Source organism: Anomalospiza imberbis, chromosome Z (genome assembly GCF_031753505.1).
Source record: "Anomalospiza imberbis isolate Cuckoo-Finch-1a 21T00152 chromosome Z, ASM3175350v1, whole genome shotgun sequence".
In the NCBI taxonomy this organism is placed as follows: Eukaryota; Metazoa; Chordata; class Aves; order Passeriformes; family Viduidae; genus Anomalospiza; species Anomalospiza imberbis.
In genome coordinates this window covers 31,759,353-31,784,507 of record NC_089721.1, presented here as the reverse complement: position 1 = coordinate 31,784,507, position 25,155 = coordinate 31,759,353, and the positions used below count along the sequence as shown (strand labels likewise).

Below are 25,155 nucleotides of genomic sequence, written 5' to 3'. Positions count from 1 at the left end.
CTTCTCCCCACACCCAAAGCAACAAAGATTTTTAGAGTCTGCATAGCTTACCTGCTGATGAGAGAATTTCACTTTGGGATTATTGTCAATTTCCCACAAGCCTTCATTAAAACCCTTTCTTTTGTTTGGTTTGCCATATTTATCTTTATTTTCTGAATAAGGGAATATGTCCTTTGGCCCCAAAAATGCCCTTAAGGAAAGGAAAAACAAAATTCACATTTTAATTGGTTTGTCTTTTCAAAGAAGTAAGCACCAAGTGTTATTAAATATTGAAGTCATTAGTACTATAACAACTATTCTATTAGAGTCCTTAGTTTTCTAAACTTTGGCCTGCAACACCCCAAGGTCTCCATTACTACCACCACAAATAGAGACTTCCCTCCTTACTAAGGGAAGGGAATACTGAGAACCAACATAATGGCTTATGCTGAAGAGCATCAAAGACTATTTCATTTCTGTTCTACCTTCATGGCCTTCTGAAGTTAGGATTTCACTGTACCAATCTACCTGCTGCTAACAGAAAAATGTACTCTTTGGTAGTACATTCTCAGCTTCAATCCATGCCTAGACATTGAGTCAATTGCAATTATGTTACATCCAACTATTTGAAAGTTGCAGACACTTCCTTACCATGAGTACCAGCTCATAGTAAAGTTAAACAGATACTTCCAAGTTCCACGCCACTACTTCCTTCATTATCTTTTTTAAAAAAAAGCAGCTACTTCAGACTTACACCCCAATAAAAGGAGGAGAGAAAAAAGAAAAAACATAGACTCTCATTGAAAGTTTAAGCATTTTCTACTCCAGCTGTAAACACTCATCTACATGCACAAAGTATTAAGTAAGCCATTGTCATCTGAGATGGCAAATCACCCACCTCTTGGCAAGAGACTATTAGAGAGGATTCAGCCAGTGTGGGAAACCTGCACCTGCCAAGCTTATTTACCCAGACAAAATAGATGGGGAGGCAGACAGAGGAACTGGGAGACGCAAAAATAGGGAAAAATTGCCTCTCTTCTTCCCTATTCTCTAAAAGTAAGAATTCTTCTAGTCTCTAGGCCTTTGCCCATATTGTCAGGCATTGAAAAACACCTGAGAACAGCTACTGTGAAAAGGTTATGAAGCTAACTGGGCTACTGCAGTTTAGTCCTCATGTACCAATAAAGAAAAAGGAACAAGAAAAATTGAATGAAAAGAGATTAACCTAACACAGAAAGTCCAGAAACTAGAGTTCAGTGTGACCTGTTTGTCTGTGACCAAACAAAATGTGTACTGATATGATCTACTGCCACAACATATCTAAATGAAGTGTTTATTGGAATAGTATTCATTTTATTACTTATTATTCTCCCTAGATAGAAACACATTCTGTAGGGTTTTTTTACAAAACTTAACAGAAAACAAAAAACAGCAAAGTACAGGTTAAGACTTACTCACAGTAATTTCACAAACTGAATTATATTATTTCTGAAAGTCTAGTAAGAATTATTCCCAAACCAGTCTTGCTTTCCTTTTCCCTGCTGTAACCATCCACACAGCCTGAAATCCTGTCATCCTTTATACAGGACATTTTAGCACGAAAAACTTCTCAAAACTTGCATAGGTATTTTTAGCTTTAGATGAGGAGTTATTTCTGTCTTCCTTACATTCAACCTGCATTCCCAAATTTATTTCCAATTGCACAAAACCCCACTGCAATCCAGAATGACACACACTTTACCAACAACAGACTCAAAGCAGTATTTTGTTGCAGTTGCCAAAGAAAAGGTTTGGTTGTGTGAAAATTTATTTAAAAAAAAGGTAACCTAACACATTTTAAATGACAATTCAAACAACGGAAAAGACAAACCTTGCAACCTTGAATCGAATTCCAGGAACACTTCTTTACTCACAAAATTACACACACAAAAATTCCAATCAAACCAAAAAAATTTTGTCATTGAAAGATTTATTGAAACATGAAATAAGTTAAAAAAAATTACATGGGTCAAGCATATAGCTATCTTTTGCATCACAGAAATATCTTTTTAAGAAAAATAATAGCAAGTAATAGCAAGTAATGCTAACAGTAGGGGATGCTTAGGCTTTAACTCAACAGGACAATGTGTCATCTTAGCAAGATACTTACTTGCTAAAGATGGATACAAAGTACCAGATAAAAGCAATGTCAATACATTTAATAAGATGAAAAATAGCAAGATCCTTCCACAAAATGAGAAAAATGGACAACTTTTGCACAGATCTTGAATCTGCCATATTTTTAAGAAAAACAGAAGAATTAAAAGCACACCAATACAGGTTTAAATAGCTTGGGTTTCTTTTAGCAATTCAAACAAAAAATGGAGCACCAAATCCGATGATGCCTTCATTCTACAGTAACCCAACCAGTCATGCTAAAACGCAACACAGTAATTTTCAAAAACACTTAACTACATAAACCCCAGAATTTTTTCTATTAAATTCAGCAGTAGAAGACATACAGACTCTCAAAACAAGTACTATATCACCACAAAACACTGCTCAAAGTACCCAAAGATCAGTGTTTTGCAGGTTGATAGATATGAAACTAACTGTACTTCCTCATCTCTCTCCAGATCTCATAAACATAATACCAGCAAAAACCCAAAACCTCGTCAGAAAAAAAAACAGTAAACCAAACAATAAAAACAACTCCAGTAAATGATTATCTGTCAATTTCTCAAATTTTGCCTATTTCACTTTCTTTGAGAATACAGTATTGAGAATTTTGATGATATACAGGACTATAATTAAACTCATTACAGATAAAAAGAAAAACCCATCAGCCACATCCCTGTGGGTATAATTTTTTTTTTCTGATGAGCAAAGCATACATGTTATGGTTATGGTTACTTGAAGAGCTTAAGTAAATGTTACATAATCATGTCTTGGCAAAACAGATCCATTTAGAAAGATGTGCTAATACATACAATAGCTCGAAACACACTACATTCAAAGAAGATAACTTTTTGTCACACCATTTTAAAATGAAAAAAATGCAACCCTGAAATATAAAGGACTTACGTCTCATGGGTGCCAAAGAAGAAAATAGGCATTTTATTCATAGGCGGTTTTACTGCTCCATCAGGAACTTCATCCACCTAAGAAGAACACAGGCTATTATAATTCAAATCAAGTAAGAGTCAAGAACAGTTTAAGGGGAAATACGTAAAAATTAATTATTAAAATGGGAATAAAAAAAGGTACAGAAAAGTAAAGCAGGAACTTAGATATCTTTTTTAACAGTACGTAAAAAAGTATAGCAGAATCAAAATCAGTATTAGCAACAATAGAAAATTACATTACTTTCAGTTTACAGAGATACTTCTCACATGACCACTTCTCTTAAAAGGAGAGATTACAATGTGTTACAGGTAAAAGGCATAATTCAATTTCACCCATATACTGCCCATCCTTAAGGAAAAGCAACAGGAAGACTTCCTACCCTTATGCTGACCTGTTAACTTGTGGAAGCCCAAATGTGAAGTACCACCAAAAGGGTAATAAACTTTATAAGAACCCCAATTTCCAAGTCAGCATCTTAGCTCCATTCCCACATCCAACAAATGACCTACAGCAGTCCCAGAACTTGGCATGCCTTTTCAACTGGAGCACAGAGAATACAAAAAAGGACTGGACAAATTACCACATACAGGTAGCCTATTTAACAGAAAGTACAGTAGACATAGCCCACTTAGGAATAATCCTGCCATAAATTCGTGTTTTTCTTTTGCCAAGATCAGTTATTTGGGGACACCATTATTGAACAGCTCCAGGAGCCTGCACATGCTCTAGGATCAGGCTACCATACAGCAGCCTTCATTCTGTAAAGCCGCGTTACACAAATTAGGACAAGTAATGACTACTTGAGAGGGCTACTTTTTACGGTACGGATCTACAATGTGACTGCAAAGCTGCTTCTATCCCTAGGAGCCCAGCCGTGTCCTCCCTCACAGGAGGCGGAGCTGAAGGTGCTGCTCAGCACAGGTGTGTGAGCGCACCCCGTAGAGAGCGAGGCAGTGGGGAGGAGGGGGAGCCTTACCCTGGCCGGCCAATGGGGGTAACCTTTCATCTTGGCGAAGATCAAGTCTCCGGGTTTGAAATCTCGGCTCATGTTTTCTCACCGACCTAACGCCCTGTTGCCGCCAGGCGAGCCGGGCTCAGAGAAGGAAAGGCTCTGCGCCTCCAGCAACCACCGAGGCACTGCCAGCCACACGAGGTACCACTCGCTGCCGGGATAAACACACTGGGGCGGGAGAGAGCAGAGAAAGGGAACACGAGAAGGCACGTCAGCACGGGCGGGCGGCCCCTGGCTGGGGCGCGCTGCGCCATGCCCGCCCTTCACCCCTGCAAAGAGACCTCCTGGGCACTCCGCAGCGTCAGCGCCCGGCCGCGGGCAGGGCCAGGCCGCCCTGGTCAGGACAGCCATCCGCCACCTTGGCGCCATCTCCCCCCGTCCCCAACGGCCACTCGCCCCCTCACGCACGCGGGCACGATGGCGCGAGAGCGCTGCATGGGGGCAGGAGGGGGGACGGAGGGGGCGCGAGGAAAAGAAACTCCGCCCGCCCTCCCCTATGCATCCCTTTTTTTCTCTCTCTCTCCCTCTACCCCCTAACCCCCCTTTTTCTTTCTTTCTCTCTCTCTCTCTCTCTCCCCAGCCCGCCCGCCTGCCGCTTCACGAGCGGTGGTGCAGCTCGCCGCTACCAACCGTGCAGGCGTCCGGCCCGCCGCCCGCCGCGGGAAACACGGCCGCGCCGCCTCCTCCCGCCAGCGGGCCGGTACCACCGGGCACGCCGCACCGGGGTGGCGGGGGAGCTCCGGAGTGCCGGCGAGGACTCGGCGAGCGCCCCGTCGTAAGACAGACGGCTCGGCTCTCGCCTCCACGCCTGCAGAAATGCGGGCAGCCACGAGAAGAAAGAGCCCGCCGGACCCGAGGCACGGTTGGAGAAAGGAATGGGAAAAGTCTCGTTCACTGCCTCTCCCCGCAGTCGGAAAAGTGGTTCGTTCCTCCTCCGGTCGGGGCGGAGCGGCCGCGACGCCGCTGGAGGGAGCGGAGGTGGACGAGGAGGAAGAAAAGAGGAGGAGGAGGAGGAGCTGCCGCAGCGGCGCGGCTGTGGGACCGCCCTCGGCCGCGGTGGCGGCGGGAGCCGAGCTGAGGATCGCACGCCACGCGAGAATGGGCCCCGCTTAGCCACTAACGGGCTGGCGTGGTTAATGAGCGCCAGTCTCCTTCGCAAAGCGGGCGAGTGCGACTGGCCCCGCGGGGCCCTTTGTGTGTCTCACGCCCCACGAGCTCCGTTAGAGAGCCGTTCCCTTGCCGGGCTTTTCATCCCTTCTTGCTGCAGGCCCAAAAGCTGCCCGTGTTACCCGGGCACTCCCCAGCCACTTGCTTAGTGTTGACTTCCCCCCAGCATACAACTCCTCACGGTGTTTTATTTTCTTAAGTCTGTAACAGAGTCCTTACTTGCTACTCAGTCACCATTAATTCCTGGGTTTGGTGGAGGAGGTTTTTGTTGTTGGTTTTTTTTTTTGGTTTTTTTTTTTTTTTTTTTTTTTTTTTTTTTTTTTTTTTTGGTTGATTGGTTTTGTTTTCTAACTAGGATTGCTACTAATTCAGACTATGTTACTCCCCTTGTCCTCTCCATATCTAATCTCTCCTGGCTTGTTTACCAGTCGGCATTAATCTTCCTCCTCACCTAGCATTTCAAGCCACTATGCCGCCTCTCCTGTTTCTGTCAGCTGATCTCCTTAGTAAGTACATCAGCCACTGCCAGCCTCCCCACAAATACTTTTCTTCAAAGCGAAGATCTCAAAACCAGATATAAACCCACTACCTTCTTTCTTACAGCCTGCTTATCCTGTTGTGTCTATTTCTAGTTCTGCATCAAAAATTAGCTTGCCTGTCAGCTCTCTCAGTGTTTAGTCCTATGTGATGGCCCCACATAACACCTCCTGCAAGTCAGAGTATGGCACAAAAAATTACTCCTTTTACTGTTTCACAGGGGCAGACCTAGCCATTTTGTGCTCAAGTTTTCATCTTTGGTGTGTGGCCTGATGCACAAGTTTTACAGGTCAGTTTTCTGCCAGCTCTCCTCTGTGCTACTTGAACATAAAGGTAAGTCCCTGTGAGAAGAATCATCTTACCCCTTTCAGTTTTGATACTGAAACTCAAGTCAGGTCCAAAACACCCACTGCAGTTGCCACAGAGCAAGTTGTGATTTGTTCTAGGCTCTCTCCTCCTTAAATGCAAAATGTTGTTTTATAAATTTTAACTGTAAAATTTCACACCATCTATGTTAAGCAAGAACAAACTGCATTTTTCTGATGGCTTAAAAAAGTCAGATCTGATTGATTTTTTTGAAGGTGGCAAAGCTCATATCCCTGACATCAACTTTCTCATAAAAAAATAGAAATTTGTCAATATATTAAGATAGATAAAAAAACTTTCTTCCTGTGTAAAAATGAATGACCACTTGGGGCAAAAGTCCACATCCCTGGTGGTATTTAAAGACATACAGATGCAGCACTTAGGGATATGTTTTAGTGGTGGCCATGGCAGTACTGGGCTAATGGTAGGACTTGATGATCTTAGATGTCTTTTCCAACTGAAATAATTCTACATATGGTTCTATATATGATATGTATTTTTCAGTATGGGAGGAAGGAAAGGTGTTTGTTTAACTACATGCGTGCAGCAACAGTATTGTATCTAAAGTAATTGTTGTGAATCAATGTAAAAAACAGTGTGTGGGACATTTTGGGCAGATAAGCTAATGTTACTGGTTCAGAATTTTCCAAGTTTTTATACTGCCAAAACCTATCACAGCATTCAAATATGATGCTAAGTCTCTGCTTCCTTTCATATTATCACATAATTTATATTTTTTCATTAGCTGAGGCCATTTTTCATACTAATTTCTGACTACTCATCAGACAACAGCAGAGAGAACTTCCTCTTCACTCTGTATCAAAAAAACCCCAACCATGCTGTTATTAAAGGAACTGCAACATAATGATATCTATTTTTGTGAACCTGGGCAAAGAACTTATTTCATTTGGCACTAGACATTTAGAATAATTACATGATGGAGAAGCAGAAAAATCATCAGTAAAAGCCAATTATAGAAACCAAGTCAGAAACAAGTTTTGAGTCTTTGTCTCTAATGGTGAAAATATTACAGAGCTTTTTTTATTTTTATTAAAACTTCAATTTGTACTTTGAAGGATATACCACTTATATGTTACTGCTATTGGCCACTTTTCTAAGATATGGTGGGGTGGATTTTGTTCTCTCACTTGCTTGTGCTGCTCTTGTTTATCATCATAAATAGTTACATCTAACTAGTTACATCGGGTCTTCAAACTGTCAGTTGAGATGTTTTAAAGAAACCTTTCCCTTTGTGCAGCGAGGCGACCAGAAGGAGAATGGTAACCTTCTTACGGGTCTCCCTCGTCCACCCTGCTATGATTTCTGTCCCAGGGTCTCTCTAAGCCATTTACCCGTTTGTTTCTCTTGATAATACGAGTGAAGAATGTGCTGCTCCGAATCTGATGCCATGCACATCTCAATCTGGCTCTCGCGTCAGTCGGGGATTTTAATTTCCTACATTACATTTCCGGAATCCAGAGCGCCCGCTGATGACGTTGTGCCGCGGCCGGAAGTTGCTGTTGGGAAGGCGCTCCGCGGCGGCCGCGTCCCTGCTAGCGGGTCCTGGCAACGGCGCGGCGCTTCCCTGCGCTTCCCGGCGGCCGCGCTCGCCCCGGCAGCCCGGACCGGCCCCGGGGTGCTGCTGCTGGAGCTCTGTTCTGACCTTGTTCCCTCAGCCCTTCCTGCCAGGTAAAGCGCCAAAGCCGCCGGTACGGCGTGCGCTCAGCCAGCGCCGCTCCGGGGCCAGCGGTGCGAAGCGATGCTTCTGCTTTGGTTTTTAGCTGACTTAAAATTTTTCAGCCTGCACTAGTGAAAAGCTAGTGGTTCGTTCATCCGAAACTGGTGAGCTTTTACAGTTGCAGCACAGGTGTGGCAGTTCCGCCTGGCTTTGTGTGTTTCAAATTAGTACATCCTGCTTAGATTCAGTTTGCTGGAGGGGACTTTAGAGATCCTCCAGTTCCATTCCTTTGCCGTGGATAGGGACACCTCAAACTAAATCAGGTTGCTCAGAGCCCTATCCAGACTAGTCTTGGAACACTTCCAGGGACGGGCATCCACAGCTTCTCTGGGCAGCCTGTTCCAGTGCCTCAACACCCTCCCAATAAAAAATTTCTTCCCCACATTCAGTCTAAATCAATGGCCTTCATAAAGCTAGTTAAGCATATTCAGAAGTTCGTGAGGAGAATATGACACAAGTTTTGTAGGTAACATCCATCGAATGTATTACCTCCTCAAGCAAAAACTTCCTAACTATTTTGTTTGATTGTGGTGCTCTGACAAGCCACTTCATACCCCTTGATTTTGTTTTTCCCTGATTGAAATAGCATGCATTTAGAGTGTATCCATTTGTGTGCTAGTAAACTATGGATGTGTGTCTTAGCAGAGAGGTGTTGTATATTCAAGATCATTAACATTCCCAGAAAACAGTCATTAGATAATCTCTGTTTCCCTCCTCGTCAAAGTAATGAAAAGACTTAAAAGTAATTTCAGAAGGTTCTAAAACTTCAAGGTGGTATGGATGTGTCAGAGGAGATTTTGCTTATGTTTTGAGACAAATTTCTGCTGCATCTATTTAGTTGCATCTTTTTTTTTTTTTTTTTAAATTTCTTCTGTTCAGATTTTGGTATGTATTGCCAAATATGTATTTTTGGCAATAAATATAAAGAAAAGGGTGTTCTAAAAAACTAGTTTCTTAGTGTTCAGAGCTATGTCTGAATGTGAAAATTTGACACAATTGATAGAGGTATAGTTTCCTATACTAGGATACCTCATTTTCTTTTTTATCGAAGCAATTCATCTTTGTTGAGTACAGTACTACAAGTACTTTGTCAAGATTTTCTTCTCTCACGTAAAGTTAAAGTTTTCAGTGTGCAAGTCACTAATAATTTATTGGAACTTAACATGTGCCTAGAAATTATACTACAGGCTATACTTTGAAAATCAATCAAACAGTTGAGGCTTTCAACTTTTCTCATTTGAGATGGAAAGAAAGCTGTGCTGTTTTCTTTAGGAGTGTGAGAGACTGTTGTATGGCAATTATTGTGTTTTGAGTCTTATGAACACTTGCACCAGGGTGAATTCTGATGGGTAGATGTTAAAAATCACAAAGGATACATCTAGCTATTCTATATGAATATACTGCTTTTCTGTAAAAATAAAAAAAAACAAAGAAAAAATCCCAAACCAAAAACTCAAGAGTTGTTAGAAATAAGTTTATTTTTGCTGCATTTTCTGTTAAAATTATAGATTGAGGCAGAAATGCATTTTCTTCTTTCCCATATTGCTAATGCAGCAACTGGAATGAATAAAATCCATTTATATTAATATATTACACCAACTGCTGCCGTTGGACACCACCAATATAAAATATACATTAAAGTATTGGAAAGCATTGAAAGGAGGGCCGCAAGGTTGGTGAGAATGTTATGAGGGATGGCTGAGGTCACTTGATCTGTTCAGTCTGCAGGACGCTGAGGGGAGATCTCATTGCAGTTACAACTTCCTCACAAGGGGAAGCAAAGGGACAGGCACTGATCCTTAATCTCTGGTGACCAGTGACAGGATGGAGGGAATGGCCTGAAAGTGAGTTGGCAGGCTTTAGGCTGGATATTCAGAAAGGGTCCTTCACCCTTAGTTGAAGGTGTTTAGGCCCTGGAACAGACTCCCAGGGAAGTGGTCACAGCACCAGCCTAACAGAGTTCAAGAAGCATTGGGACAATGCTCTCAGGCACATGGTGTCACTTTTGGGGTGTCTTGTGCAGGGCTAGGAGTTGGGACTTGATAGTTCTAATGGATGCCTTCCAACTCAGCTTATTCTATTATTCTATGGGCATGTGATTGCAAATAAGGGATGGTAAAAATGGAGTCTAGGCAAGTTTCCTGTTTTGGACTTTAATATGGATGTCCATCTGCTATCATGTTCAAAAACAAACTTTCATGGGTCATTAATATTGACTGTTGAATACAGCTTATATTTCATGGTACTTGCTTTAATTAATGAAAAAAGATCTTTAATGAGTTTGCTGTGCAACTTGATGTAAACAATGGATTTTTTAAGTTCTGCATTATGAATATGTTGTCTATATTGATTTATTTTTTTATTGTGACAGTAAATTAATGATTTTTTCTAAAGATGAGTAGAGTTACAGTTCAATTTAGAATTCCTTCTGTATAGTCCTAGCTATTGCTTATTTATCTAATACAATAAAAATATGTTCAAATAGAAAATTCCAGGTTTGTAAAATACTTGGAAGACTTGATGTGTTAAAGGCTGTTATCAGGCAGCAAACTAGTACATTCAATCATGGTATACACATTTATCTTCAATAGAATTGTTTTGAAGAGAAATGGAGTTTGTAATATTCTTACGAGATAGAGGATCAATGGAAGGGAACAAAATACTTTTTACTGATATTCTGAAAACCTTGGCAGGGGATATTCTGCTGTGTTACTATATATGTGTATATAGATCTACAGTATTTAACCTTAAAGGATTAGAAGTACAATTCTCGTAGATGTCTAAGACTGTAAAATTATAGTTAGTAGTTGTTCACATGACATAGTAGTAACACTGTTTTCTAACTGCTTGTGAGTATTAACAAATGATTCTTTCATTGTGTTGACAAATAAATTAAAGCATGTCTCTGTTATAGATTGTAATGTTTTTATGATATTGGAAGAATCATCTTGGAAGCTTGTCAAGTAAATGTATATACAGTCAACGATTCATTCTCCAGAGTTTATAGTTTATGGAGCTTGACGAGCTGTCTATTGGCCATCATGAGTTCACCCTCTCCAGTCAACTATTCTGTCACAGAAGCTAGAAGGTGAGCTTCATTTCTGTCTTGTTTAGTTTAGTAATATAGTTCCAGTTTTTGTGGTTTATTTTCTAGAGACCTGAAATGATGTAATTTAGACTGAAAAAGAACCAGCTACAGAGTAATATATGCAAGCTATGCCATGTCAATACAGTTACTAGATCTTAGAATTATGGAATGGCCAGGCTTGGAACAGACCTCAGAGGTCATTGAATTCCAACCCTCTGCTATGGACAGGGACACCTTTCACTAGACGAGATTGCATAAAGCCCCATTCACCTTGGCCTTGAGCCAACTGCCAGGAATGTGGTGTCCACAGCTTCTCTGGGCAACTGGTTCCAGTGTCTCACCACTCTCACAGTAAATGATTTTTCAAATATCTAATCTAAACCTCCTCTCCTTCTGTTTAAAGCCATTCTTTATTGTTTTGTCACTACATGTTATTGTAAAGTCTCTCTCAGTCTTTCTTGTAGACTCCCTTCAGGTGCTGGAGGGCCACAGTTAGGTCACCCTGAAGTTTCTCTTCTCCAGGGTGAACAAACCCAATTCCCTCAGCCTTTCACCAATTCACCTCAGGAAAGGCGCTCTATCGCTCTCATCTTGGGCCTCCTCTGGACATGCTTGAACAGGTCCATGTCCTTCCTGTGCTGGATGCAACACTGCAGTTGGGGTCTCACCAGAGCAGAGGGGCAGAATCTCCTCCCTGGCCCTGCTGCCCACACTGCTTTGGATGCAGCCCAGGACACGTTTGGCTTTCTGGGCTGCAAATGCCCATGGCTGGGTCATGTCCAGCCTCTCATCCCCCAGCACCCCCAAGTCCTTCTGGGCAGGGCTGTTCTGATCTGTTCATCCCCAGCCTGTGTTGGGGCTTGCCCTGTCCTAGGTGCAGCACCTTGTACTTGGTCTTGGTAAGCCTCCTGAGATTCCCATGGGCCCACTTCTTGAGCTTGTCCAGGTCCCCCTGGTTGGCATCCCATCCTTCAGGTGTGTCAGCTGCACCACTCAGCTTGGTGTCATCTGCAGACTTGTTCAGAGAGCAGTTGATGCCTTTGTCTGTGTGGATATTCTCAGTTCAGTCAAAGAAAGAACAGAGATAATTTTCTTGGAGACAGAGACTGGGAAACTTAAAGAAAATAATTAAAAGAATTATTATCTCTCTTTCTGTAACTGTTGTTTATAGATATAGTTCTCCAGAGTGTACTATTCATAGCTCACCAATAGTGTGAGAAAGACTTCTTACTTTGAGACCAATCCAGTCTCACCTTAGCAAGTCACATTATAAAAAGACACGCTACTTTCATTAAAGCCTTCTAATTCACCTTCTGAAGACTGGAGTCTTTTCTTTCTATCCCTGACTCAACCTAGCGTCAGTTAATGAAGATTCTAAATAACACTGGTCTCAGTATGTATCCTGAAGGACACCACCTGTAATTGATGTCCTTTGGGACTCTGAGCCATTAATCACTGTCTTTTGGATGCTGCTGTCCAACTAATCTCATATCCACCAGCAAATGAGTCCAGTCATCAAATCCATTTCTCCAATTTAGAGAGAATGATGTTGTGGAAGACTGTGTCAAAGGTTTTACAGAAGCCCAGATAAATGCCATCTGTAGCCCTTCCTTTGTCCACTGATGTTGTCATCCACTGGATGATAAATGGTCTACACCTGGTGAGCTAACACAATGGTTGTTCTCCTACAACCATTGGCCTGTGGAACTGCACAATGCCATTGTGTAAGAAGGAGAACTGGAAGTTCACCAGCCCCAGTGCCCTGCCAGCTTGACTATGTCAGCTGTAACATTGGTGTCCCTGACCACTATGGACTACCAAAGAGACCCCCAGGACAGAAGAATGCATGCGTAAAGAAGGGACAAAATACTTAAATGATAATGGGTAAATTATTATCATGTGTATTTTTATTCTGGGACAATCAATGAATATGTATGTAAAATACAGTGCATAATCAGAAACTTTCCTATACTCAGCATGCAAAAGTGTAGGAGCAGCTACTGTCTTGTGCATATGACCAAATAAAGAATGACTGCTTCTTAATGCTACATTGCTGTTAAGGAATTTGTTATTATATTGAATTTTTGGCAGCAGTCAGTCCATCATTGCAGGTGTGCACACTGTGTGCATACTTGCCATCTGATGTGCAAGAATTCTCACACGGGCATAGGAGACATGACAGAGGTAGTTTTTGTCTCCATTTGGGAACAATGTTCTGGAGTTCCAGAAGGGTTTTCTACAATAGCTGTGGGAGTAGAGGTTGGTTATAAGTGTTGCACATGGCTTTTATTTTTTCTAACCTGATATGTGTTTGATCTGTGGCACAATTAAAGTAAACTTTAATTCATTCTGTTTATCTTAACTGGGAGAGCTATTTGTCACTATTTAAAATCTGATAGTAAAATCCTGCCAGTTGTATAGAAATAGCAAAATTCAGTGAATAGATACTTTGGTTAGGAAGTTAGGCTACAGACTGCTTCAACTGGAGACGTTTAGCATAATTACACTGCTACATAGTAAATGAAAGAAAGTTTCTCTGATACAAAATTACATTTTCAGCCATATATGGAAGAAAAGCTAGTGAAAACTGTTTCTCTGTAATGTTCTTTGTTCACTGTAATTAACTGACTTAAGAAGTGAATGTGAATTTTTGAGCATTCTGTGATGTGGAGCTCAAAAGCTTTCACCTGTTCATGTGCTTTCTTAAAGAGTCTTGTACTACCGAAAAGAGTGTCTTAGATAAAAGCTCTAGTTGCTAAAATATGTGTTTTCATTCAAAACCAATGATCAACAAACTATTAATATGTGAAAATGGGTGTACAAAGCAGTCTCTGATTTCCTCTTAGACTGCAAATCATACATGATTTGAAACTTTCCAGGGATTTTGCCTGATTTTGTGACTTAAGCTTCCAAGAACTTTATGCTTTCCCACTTTTACTGGGAAATGAATATGGAAGGAAGACTCTTCTACAGTAGGTAGTATAAAGCTTTCATAAAGTACTTACTGCAAGGGCTGATGATGCTGGGAGGATTAAAGAAGATACCACAGAAATAAGGTGGGCAATTAAGAATTCCTATGTTGTGCATAAAAAGTTATTTTTAATGCTTTTTCCCCCCAGTACTTACAGTTATGCTGTTTGTCTTCATGCTCTTATGCACATTTTTCATTTCTATAATGTCCCTAATTTGCTATTGTGGTATCATGTAACATGTTTGTGGTGTTTTTTTTCCCCACTACTGGTCCAGTTAAGCACATAGTGAAATTTTTCTCTGAGTAAGTTTTATTGTGCAGGTATCTTCAGTGCACTCTTTTTGTATCTCCAGTGCACTCTTTTTTTTTTTTTTTTTTTTTTTTTTTTCTTTTCTGGATAATTAATATAAGAGTTGAAAGGAAGAGCTTTATTTAAAACTGATTGCCATAAAAACCAAGGTAATTTCCTTAAAAATTTGAAAGTGTTTCCTTTTAATTACTTTACAAAAATAAGTTGTTCCCTTGCTTTCATTTAAGGTGCTCTCCTTGCAAGAAGTATTAAATATCATCAGGCTTAAGTAAGCACAATGGCCTCCTCGCTGCCCACAAACTATCAAAATGGTTACCCTTTCCTTAATCCTTGTTCTTTGCATTAGTCATCCCTAGCTTTCAGTTTGGGTCCTGTTTCTCCCCCTACGCTGTGCTTTGTTAACCTTGGTGCCACCAGGTTTTTGGGTGTCTTTAGTTGAGACAGATACTTCTTGTATAATCTTTGAATAAGACACCTGCCTTTCATCTGTTTTCCCCAGCCATGGGAAAATAAAGGTCTACCAAACCTATTATATGATGTCCACGAACAAACTTTTATACAGTTTACAGGTGCTCTTGATGCTTAAATTATTTTTGCCTTTTTTTTTTCTTTTATATATTTTCTATACTCTTTACACATATATTTGTAGCTCTGTAGCCTGTCATAGTATTTGTAGCTAGCATTTTACCTAGTCTATTAGACAGGAAGACAAAATAAATTCCTCAGTGGCTCCAACCTGGGGGTCCAACGTTAAATTTTTGGGGATGCCAAGATTGAAACTAGCTCTCCAAGACACATTTTCATAAACAAAGTTTAGTTCCTGTCTAAAGGAACTAGAATTCCTTTAGACAGGGGAATTTGAAGGTTGAACTGGGAGGAAATTACCTTAACACTTAGATCTTTAACTGGGGATTTTTGTCAGATATGCTAATTTGCTAAAAATAAAAGCTGTACACATGTTATGCTACGTGTGCATCTTCAATGTTTTCCACCTGGCGAATTGTGCATCTAAGGGTCCTTATAAAGGTCACCCCTTTTCAGCACCTAACAGTGTTGGGCTCATGATTTTAGGATGAGTGAAAAGACATCACTCTCACTGTTCAGATTCTTCTTACTTCCTTTCTGACTTACCACCATATTTTCTTAATTGAATTAGCTAAGAGTTGCTTAAAATAATGATATGGGATTTTACTTACCTGGTTGCTGATTGTTTGCCCTTTGAGATGTGTTGGTTCCTCTGGGTATGTAAATACTGAAAGCTAATAATGTGCCAGTGGTTTTCTTGCAGTACATGTGGGTTTTAATGATCCTTATCTCCTACATATATTAAAAATATAGACTGTTTTAAGTACATGGCACTCCTGTGACCATGTACTGATGATGTACAATTATTCTGATCACACAGATGAAGTCCGTCTTGTTTTTAAATGAAGACTTGACAGAATTTATTAAATTATAAAATATTTATAGGCTGCAGCTAAAAACTTGAAAATTCATCATTTGTTGTTATTAATATCTTTAAAGGCTACATTTAATTTAGAACACTGTTCCACTTGTTGATGACATTTTGTCAGTCAGTTTATGTGAGAAAACATATATCATCAGGTAAAGGTTTTAGCTGTGAAAAATGTTAATGGTGCCTGTGCATAAATCTAGAAGTAAAGTGATACATTTTTTTAATTTAGAAAAACCCAGTGTACTGGAATTTATTAAAGTGTTCTTTTTATGATTAATACTTAAGACTTCATGTAGACCAATATAAGCTATTTTAGTATCTTCAGCTCTGCATGAAATGATGCCAACTTTTTTGTTTAATCTAATAATGTTTCTTTTTACAGTTTAATTTATATTTAGTGGCCCTGACAGCTTTCACTTTTGTGTGGAGCAACTGATTGTTACAGCCATTCTTACATAGCTTTAACTATTTGAAAAATGACATATATCAAATAATGTGAAGATTGAATTTCAGCTCCTGAAATTTGAGTTGTCCTCTTTGAGTTATAATAATTGATTGTAAGATTATTAAGCTAGTTAATTAAATATATATTTTTATACTATTTCTTCATTCTCTACATAAAAGCTTGTTTTGATTATTTTGAGCTTGTGATGCTCAGAGGTGAATCCTGTTACCTGCCAAGTAGCTTTTCTTTTGGCTGATAAAGTAGTGGAAATAACAGGATAATTTAGAGGACTAGACCTTTAGTTTGTATTTTGTTTGTGAACAATTGTTTATCTGTAGTTTAGATGTATATATTTTTGAAAACAAAATGTGGAAGAGTGAGATTTATTCCACATTTATGCATTTGTTTTATGATAGTGATGTTTTTGAGACAGTAGTCCATGTTAAAAAATGAGCCTTACTGAAGAGAGAGACAGAAACTTGCTAGTCATTTTAATATATGTTATTGAAATGATGGTTTAAACCATCCTGGAAGTTTATTGGATCAATAATAAAAATAATGAACAATAATGAAAAACATGCTTGAATCAACTTAGGGTAATTAAAAGTGCATATCTAATATAAGTTCCTGCTTCAACATCTCTCACAGTTTGCCCAATAAGCAACAGTAGGCATATCTTTACTTAAGTGAATGTATAGAGCTTTGGACCCACAGTCTGATAATTGAAATAAGGGAACATTAAAACTTATAAGGAATGCTTATGTTTTCTTTATTTTGCAGCCTACATAATGAGAAATGTGAGTTACTACAGAAGAGCAATGAATTGAAATTGGATGCTGGTTTAGGTCTGAAATGGAAACTTCTTCAAGCTAAAAAAGAAAACTTGGACTTAACTATTCAACACAATCAAGAAGTAAGAACTTCTTTTTCATTTGCCTCATTTTACTCCTGGAATAAATGTCGTCTTGTTTCATTGAAGTAATATTCTTAGATGGTGGATCAAAAGCATAGTCCATAACTGGAAAATATGAAGGAAGGTGTCATTGTACAGACCTCTCATACCTGTCATAGATACTGTAAGCAACTCTGCTGACATTGTTAATAGTTAAAGATGTGGTAAGTAACTCGAGCACTTCTCAACAGCAAAATGCAGAAGAATCTTGTGCACCCCGAGCTTAATGTAAGATTGATTGATTATTTGTTTGTTTGTTTCAATCCAGATAGTTCCATTGATCTATTTTTTGCAATGACACCACTGTTGATAAGCCAGTGGGAAAATAACAGTGTAACTGAAGCATAAGAGCAAGTCATTGTGGGAGAAGGAGGCATCTCTCAATTTGGGTACATACCCAGATAATAAATGTACATGGAACAACAAACTTGTTCTATTGGCTGTATTTAGCCAAAACCAGATGAATGAACACCCACATCAACTTCTCCTGGGAGTTTGCTTAGAGCAGAATCGCTACCTATAGTACTAATAATACTTCTTCAGCAGCATAGTTTAAACCAGATTATCAACTGCCAGATTGGCATTAGCAAATGTGGGAAGTGTGCCTAGCAGCAATATACTGAAACTGACTACAACTCAGCACCCACCTTTTCCTGTGTTTGTTAGTGGGGGAACTGATAGTCAGACTAAAGAAAAGATTAATTGAATATATTCTTAATGCTACTTCATTTCAGTACTAGTTTGCTGCAACAACATCAAGGAAATCCTTTGTAATGTGAGTGATTTCCCATGTATGAAATTCTCATTGACAAGAATATTGCTACTTTGTAGATGTTCTGAAGGAATATGTATTTTACTTTCCATCTTCTTGTGTTGAAATATCTTGAACTTGGTTTTCTGAATCCAGTTTTTGGCAGCAAAGATTTTTTCTCAGCCTGTATAAGATCCCTTTTGAAAGTGTTTTCTATTCTTAGTTTGTTGTGTGTTAGCATTAAAGGCTGTTTGACTACTGAGCATTATTGGACTGAATTTTATGCTTGTATGTATATTTTTGAGTTACTAGATGTCTGATAGTCTAGTATCCCAATATGATTGTTCTGAATGTTACCAGAAAATCGTCTGGAATATAATGTTTCTCTTATGGCATTTTTTTCCTCTGGGGTGCAGGAAGATGACAGTAATATATGAATAATTTTTTAAGGTAGCATATTTTTTGAAAAATGGAGGGGTATGTTTAAGGTACATGAAGTTCATCTAGGAAAAGAATCAGTTCGCAAAAACCAGTGAAGTATCAAAATGTGCATAAACATGCAGTTGCAAGATTGTATTTCAAATTCAAGTGGAATAAGATGGCAGTTATGAATGTGATTCCAAGTACCTTTTAAAAATATTCTGTAGGTATATTTCTGTAACACATTCTACTTCTTCAAGAGAACATTGTTAGCAGTTTTGTGAAATTTATTTTCTAGGTGTCCAACTATGAGAAACAGATAATCAAATTACGGTCAGAATTTGAGAGAGGAGAGGCCATTCGACAAGGTCTGAAGTATGAATTGGCAGTTGCCAGAAAAAGTGCCCATCGGAAAATGTGTACTGCAGAAGAAGAATTAAGTGATGCAAAAAACAAACTTGTGGAACTGCAAGGTAGGTTTCAAAGAAGTAAAGATGAAATAAAGGCTAAGTCTGTTTCATGTCATTGAGGTAAGTCAGAAGCAGGGACTTAATTACATTTTCTAGTTTACTGCTGTTTTTCTTGAATCTGTCTTCCCATCTCTTGTCCATCTGCTTTTGAAAACTCATAAGAGTTCACAAAACTCTTACTGTCTCATGTGTGGATTAGAACTAACTGGTTAACCCTTCCAGCCCTTCTTTCCTCTTGCTTATCACCTTTTGTTACTTCTTCCTTCAGTGCTGTCTGTGTACGGAATTGTAATCATGGTGGCCATCTTCACATCCCGGTTATCCCTGTGTTCAGTAGTTCTTCCTTTTCAATTTCAGAGGAAAAAAAAAAAGGAAGAAAAAAGAATAGAAAAAATTAATTCCTGCTCATTTGTTTGCACTATTTCCAGCAGATTTTTTTCCAGAACTTCTCATCATATGTATATTTTCTTTCATCTTTTCAAATGTTTCAAGCTTTTCATTGTTCATGTCTGGTTTATTTTCTTCTCAATGATTTTATTTCTTTTTTTTATAGTAATGTGTGTTGTGACAGTAGTATGTAGAAGGGAAGGTTTTTACGTAGACTTTTTATTTCCTACTACTTTTGTATTCAGAAACTCAGATTTCCTTTATATTCCTCAAACAGAGAGGTTTCATTCTTACTAGGAAATGAGGTGCATTTTTGGTTACCTAAACTACTATATCTATTTAATCTAGTACAGGAGATGTATCTGTGAGTTTTGATGTGCTGTTGATATTCAATGAAGAATTTGGAGTACTCCTTGAAGATTTTAACCTTCCAAGAACTGAAACAGAATCTGGATCTTGCAAGTACTTAAAGTAACAAGTATTTTTAAGATGTTGGGAAAGCTGAACTTTCACTCCTTTGGTGAACACATGACTAATCAAAAATCTTAGGGATTGCAAACACATGAAAGATAGTGAATCTTATGGATTGCAATCTGGAAGAAGGCATTTTTTCCCCTTTGGAAATTTCTCTGTGATTACAAATGGAAGATTTGAAATGGTAGTTTCTCACCTAGAGTAAAGTCATGTCTCCTTCCATGTGTGCTGGTTTCCTTGCCAGTGTATAAGAGTCATGCCCTTCAGGTACCAAGAGGCAGGACTGATGCTGATAGAACCACAGCACAGTGAACCTAGTCTGCTTGGCTTCCTGTCACTTTCCTGAATGGACTGGGCTAACATGTGTTGAGGGGACTGGAGAGCAAAAAGGGGATAGGAGAGGCTTTACAGAGGCAGGGGATATCTTCTTAAGTGCACATGTGTGTTAGTTTCTTTCAATACCATAGTCAATAATTTGCAGTCTGTCAATTGATGTCAAATTCCATTGGCTGAAATTTCTCAAACTTCTTATGTCTGTGGCAAGTGCCAAAGAAACCAAATTACAGTTTTGCTGCTTAATTTTTTAGCAATTAGTAATTTTCTGCTTCTGTTCCTTTGTCAATTGGAGCCTTTCTCACATCACATGATGCTTTGGTATTACTCCAGCATTATCTCCTCAGGTAGAATGCTTCATTTGTGCCTTGTACCCTTAAGTGTTTTCTCCAGATTTTTTTTCTGCTGTTCTTTTTTAGGGTTGATTTTCTACCATCTTACAGCCCTTTCCTATCATTCTGTCCACTGATTCTCTGTGTCATCTTAATATGCTGTCTTCATTTCATTCTTTTCTGACTAAGAAGAAATGCCAGAAAACTGGGATGGATTTGAAATAAAATCCTGTTGCAAAATTATGATGACTTAAATGCCAATGCAGCTAGTGGTATTCAGTAAAATGAAAAAGCTGTTGTAAAATATTTTCTCCTATAAAGCTGCTTACAGGTTATGAAGGTTTCCATGGCATTTAAGCTTTCACAGAAGTGTGTATACAATGTTCCCCATCTCAGGTAATTTATGGGCTGAAGATTTAATTGTCTTGAGGAGTAGTTACGTTTCCTTGGAAAAGCTAAATCTTTGCCTGATGACCCAACCTGCCTTAGGTTTATCTACAGTCTCTTTCATGGAACAGGTGCCTATCTTTACTGTCATTTAAACTGAGCTCAGATTTAATTGATACAGACTAATACCTATATCAAAAATTACATTTGGAAATAATCTGGCAAAATGCAGAAATCTGAAATTAAGTCCTCCATTCTATAAAGATGTCATTTCACAGAATCACAGAATATGCTGATTCAGAAGGGGCACACAAAGAATTATCTCAGTTTTTTATCCTTTTCCAAGAGAAAAAAGTTTTTTCATTTTTAAAATCTCTCAAATATTCACGTGTTCTTGTGGGAAAGATATGATAGGAACACAAAATTTGCTGGTTTCTTCTTAGTGAAGATGGTGCTCTCCAGTGATGGAGAGTTAATGTTGCAGTGTTCCACAGGGTATCAAAATACACAAAAGAACTGATGATCATTATGTGTTTGGGGTTTTTTTCTGGATAAGTTATGCCATGCTGCTTCTACCTTTTTTCTTTCTCTTTTTCTGTAAACAATAGTACTCAATGAAAACCTTCAGCAGAAAGTGACAGAGACTGAGAAAACGTTTCATAATGCTCAACAGAAGTGGGAAGAAGAACAGCAAAGACTTGCAAAGGTGAAGGACGATATGAGTAGAATTTATAACAATGAATATGTATTCCTTCTTAAAGAAAGAAACAAAGTAGCAGCTGTTTTACTGGTATGGTGTATTAATAATTGCATGAGATAATGACTGGAATGGTTTAATATGTATGTAGAAGCAAGATCCTAAACATGAATGGCAGATCCTGGTTCTAAACCTGTGCTTTGTGAACTACAAGTCTGAACTTAGCTATGAAAATGCTGAGGTAGGCATAGAAATTAAGTCAGTTTAATCTAGTAAAATGTGTCTCTATGATATGGAGGTAAAGTAATCCTCTCTGGTTTCTAACAGAGAAAGTTTTGTGTTGTGCTATATTGAGTGTGCTTAGCATTGTGTTTGGTGTATGGTAAAAGATGTTGGAGTTCAATAGTAAATGCAATAGCATCATCTTGTGGTGAGTCAGAATATAGTATTCCTTCTCAGAAGCACTCAGTTTTTCCTTGGACTATTTGTGAAACTGTGTTGTTTATACATACTCTAAATCAATTGACCAGCCATGTTTTTGATAAGCAAATATGTGTAGTGAGTGTGTATGTGGCATGCAGGTACACATGTATATATAAAGGTGTTTCTTTTTTAGCATGGTGAAATACGTTTCTTCCTGAACCTTCTAAGTGCAGGTAACTGCAGGAAAAGTCTGACAGAGTTATACCATGTCTAAAAAGTTCAGAGACTTCAAGATTCTGAAGTCATGTTGACTTGTTTAACAAGCTTGATGTATTATTCATGTCAGTTTTTTGAAGTCTTGATGTAGTATTTTTCCAGGAAGCTATGTATTACTTATTTCATGTGCACTTTTCATAGCTCACTTCTGTTAATATGTGGAAGATAAATTTGAAGAGAAATATTTCTATATCTTTCCAATACAGAAAAGATGAGAGTAGTTGTAAATTTGAGTAAAAATAACTTCTTTTGCATGCTGATGGGAAGAAACCTCTTCATTGTCTTGGTATTACAGGCAAAGTTAGAAGATTTAGTGCCTCCACATGAAAAAAGAGAAAATTAATTAATTTTTTCAGTTACTAGATGGTGATAATGGAGTGGCACTAGGTGTTAATAAGGGTGTCATGAATCCCTTCGTGTCATGTTTAAGAGGCCAAAACTTTCTACCTTCAGTCATGAAGATCTTCTAAAATTTGTTTTAGACTTTGGAAAAGACTAATATTTCTTTTATCTTCATGTATAAACATGGTTCTGTCAAATTTCAATCTTCCAGAATCATTCTTTATGAATAATTCATTTTCTTTTCCTTCTCCTTCTTGCTCTGCAGATGCCTTATGATTAGTAATTTTCAGGAACAAGATTATGTGATGTAAGAGTAATAGCAGAATTTATAGACCAGCCAGTTTATTTTCACAAAATGTCTCTTGCCATGATAAATGATAGGAATAAAGGAACAGGAGGATTTATGATAATCTTTCTGTGTTTTGCGTGGAAAGTAATTGGCTTTCAAAAGGTCTCCCAGCTAAGTCACTGGATTTGTTACTTGTTTCTGATGCTAGTTATGGAAAAGCTTACTCCTGTCCACTGGACCAAAGCTATTCTTTTTTAAGACTTCTGGAATCCCCAGCTTAAATATGCGCTAGGCTACTGGGGGCTCATTATTTGGCTACTTTCCTCCATGTCTGGTGTGGCATGAATGAGGATTTTGTAGTAGTGACTACACAGAGCTGCTGAGTCCAATAATGTTAGTAATTACACCAACCTGTATCTTGGTTCAACTTCCAAAGGCGGAAATTGTGGGGAGGAACAGCTTAGTTATTTTATCTTTCCAAGAAATTCATAGTTCACGTAACTAATTTTATAATTCCATTTCTGAGAAAAGTCCTCAGAATAGTAGAAATTAAGAATATTTATTCTATGGGAGTAACTTTCAACAAATGTCTGATGATTTGAAGTTCTAACAGTTAGAATAATAACAAAGAAAAAGTTCTGTCATTTCATCAATTGCACTTAACTGTTTCCCTCTCTACCATTGCCACTGAGCTGCGAGAGAGAACAGATTGGAGGAGCAGCCTTGTACTTCTTTAGAGAAAAATTTCCTGTAGAGAATTGGCTCTGATTTTTGTATTACTGTAGAAGGTCATGTTTGTAGTGAGTTGTGAGCCAACATATGTTATCTGGCGGTGAATGAAGAACGTCTGTTGTTGGGTAAATGCTTGATGTGTGCCGATGTGTTAGATTTTATTAACCTGTTCTGATGCAGTCTTTCTTGTTTTGATCTTTGTGCTTTATCTTAGCAAAAGTAACACTTAATGTCTTATTTCTTTTCTAGGAGCTGAATAGTGAACTGCAAAATATACGCAAGAAGTTGAGATACGTGGAACTGGAACACAGTGGCTGTAATGAGGTGCTGAGATGCCAGGCCAATGAACTTAAATGCAGCACTGAACGAGAGAAGAGACTTTTAAAGGAACTTGAAGTAAGGCTTTTTGACTATTGCTATTAGTCTCAACAAGCACTGACACTAAGCAATTTCATTTTTGAGGGATGGAGCCTTCCAGTTAGGCTGAAATTCTGTGTACTTGATGAACAAAATATTGAACATCTGTTTTGCAGAAACAGCTGAACAGTTGAATGCCACTTTTATTTGGAGCTTGGCTTGAGACTTGTGTTTAAACATCAGATAGGAAAAGGTTTATGTAAGTGTGAAAACAAGGCTAATTTTACTTCAGGAAATCTAAAGTCTTAATTTGTCTATCTTCTTATATTTTTGGTTTAATGGATTTCTGGTGGAGAATCTGCTGGAGCTGCAAAAATTACCAGATGATGTGCTAGGGCAGGGAGTAGAATATTGAAAGATCACAGTGGTCTTACAGCAGCCTCCTTCTAGAGTTAGTTACTAGAATTTGTTACTGCAGGTTTAGTTTTCCTCTCTGTTGAGTGACACCCATGTTTTAGAAGTCTCTAATATTTGAGAATAATATCTTGTAAACAGGCTCTTTACACTAACCAGCTATTTTCCTCCTAAGTTTCAATATTTTATTTGTCAACTAATAGGTTTTGTAGTAGTTATGTTATATGTTCGTACAGTCTCGACCAAGACTTGCTTTGTAGAACATTTGTCATTGCAGAAAATCATACTGAGTGGACAATTCTTTATCCTGATGTATGTTTTCTACCAAAGGCATTGTTAAATATTTTCTGCAATGAATTTAAAAGAAGTGTCACTTCTTAAATATTAAACCTTAAAGAAACAAGTGACATGGTTTTCAGCTGTGTTTTTTTCCCTGTTGTTTTTCTCTTAAATGCAAAATAAATGTTTTAAGTGTTGATTTTTAGGTAGGTAGAGTCCTGCATTAAAGATGAAGCACAAAAGAAAATTCCTACAGGGAAGATCAAAGCTCATCAACTAAAAACATTGACTTATTGACCAACAAGGTAGAGCTTTGTGCCCTCAAAGAATTCTACAGGAAATCTATTGTCATGTATTTTGAGCTGCACTTATTGGCCTAAGTGGAATTGCTTTCAGCTGGAATGTGTTGCATACTGTGAAGTTCCAATAGCCCTTTTAAAAAGCACCAAGTTTTGCTTCCTTGTACTAGAGTAAGAACTCTTCTTATGACCTCATGGCTTTTTGTATGCTAACAGAGAAGTCATGAGCTTAAAGGAGGAAGAGAAAGGCAGCAAATCATTTATCTTTTTAAATACTTTGAATATACCCACCAGCTGTAAATTTGAAAAGAAAGGATGCAGTTCCTTGAAAATGTGCAGTTGCTATACCCTAATGATGGTCTTATTA

General features: G+C 38.5%; 2 protein-coding genes across 12 annotated transcripts in view; one reads left to right on the top strand and one right to left on the bottom strand.

Annotated features, from left to right (window-relative positions):
• PSIP1 (PC4 and SRSF1 interacting protein 1) overlaps nt 1-4,861 on the bottom strand; it is a 35,039-nt gene extending 30,178 nt beyond the window's left edge. The window contains exons 1-4 of the mRNA XM_068176913.1: nt 4,727-4,861; nt 4,061-4,247; nt 3,043-3,119; nt 52-190 (exon numbers count right to left, since the gene is read on the bottom strand). Coding sequence (XP_068033014.1) covers nt 52-190; nt 3,043-3,119; nt 4,061-4,132 — 288 coding nt within the window. The 5' untranslated portion in view covers nt 4,133-4,247; nt 4,727-4,861. The remainder of the gene's footprint in view (nt 1-51; nt 191-3,042; nt 3,120-4,060; nt 4,248-4,726) is intronic.
• Nucleotides 4,862-7,687: 2,826 nt separating this feature from the next.
• The window catches only part of CCDC171 (coiled-coil domain containing 171), a 155,417-nt gene continuing 137,949 nt past the window's right edge, over nt 7,688-25,155 (top strand). For 6 of the 11 annotated variants that reach the window (XM_068177042.1, XM_068177040.1, XM_068177039.1 and 3 more), the window contains exons 1-6: nt 7,689-7,855; nt 10,819-10,992; nt 16,955-17,087; nt 18,596-18,770; nt 21,289-21,386; nt 23,689-23,835. In XM_068177042.1, the coding sequence (XP_068033143.1) occupies nt 10,946-10,992; nt 16,955-17,087; nt 18,596-18,770; nt 21,289-21,386; nt 23,689-23,835 (600 nt within the window). In that variant the 5' untranslated portion in view covers nt 7,689-7,855; nt 10,819-10,945. Of the gene's footprint in view, nt 7,856-7,886; nt 8,009-9,457; nt 9,577-10,818; nt 10,993-16,954; nt 17,088-18,595; nt 18,771-21,288; nt 21,387-23,688; nt 23,836-25,155 lie in introns of those variants that run through there. The other 5 variants (XM_068177037.1, XM_068177041.1, XM_068177033.1 and 2 more) reach the window with 3 other exon arrangements.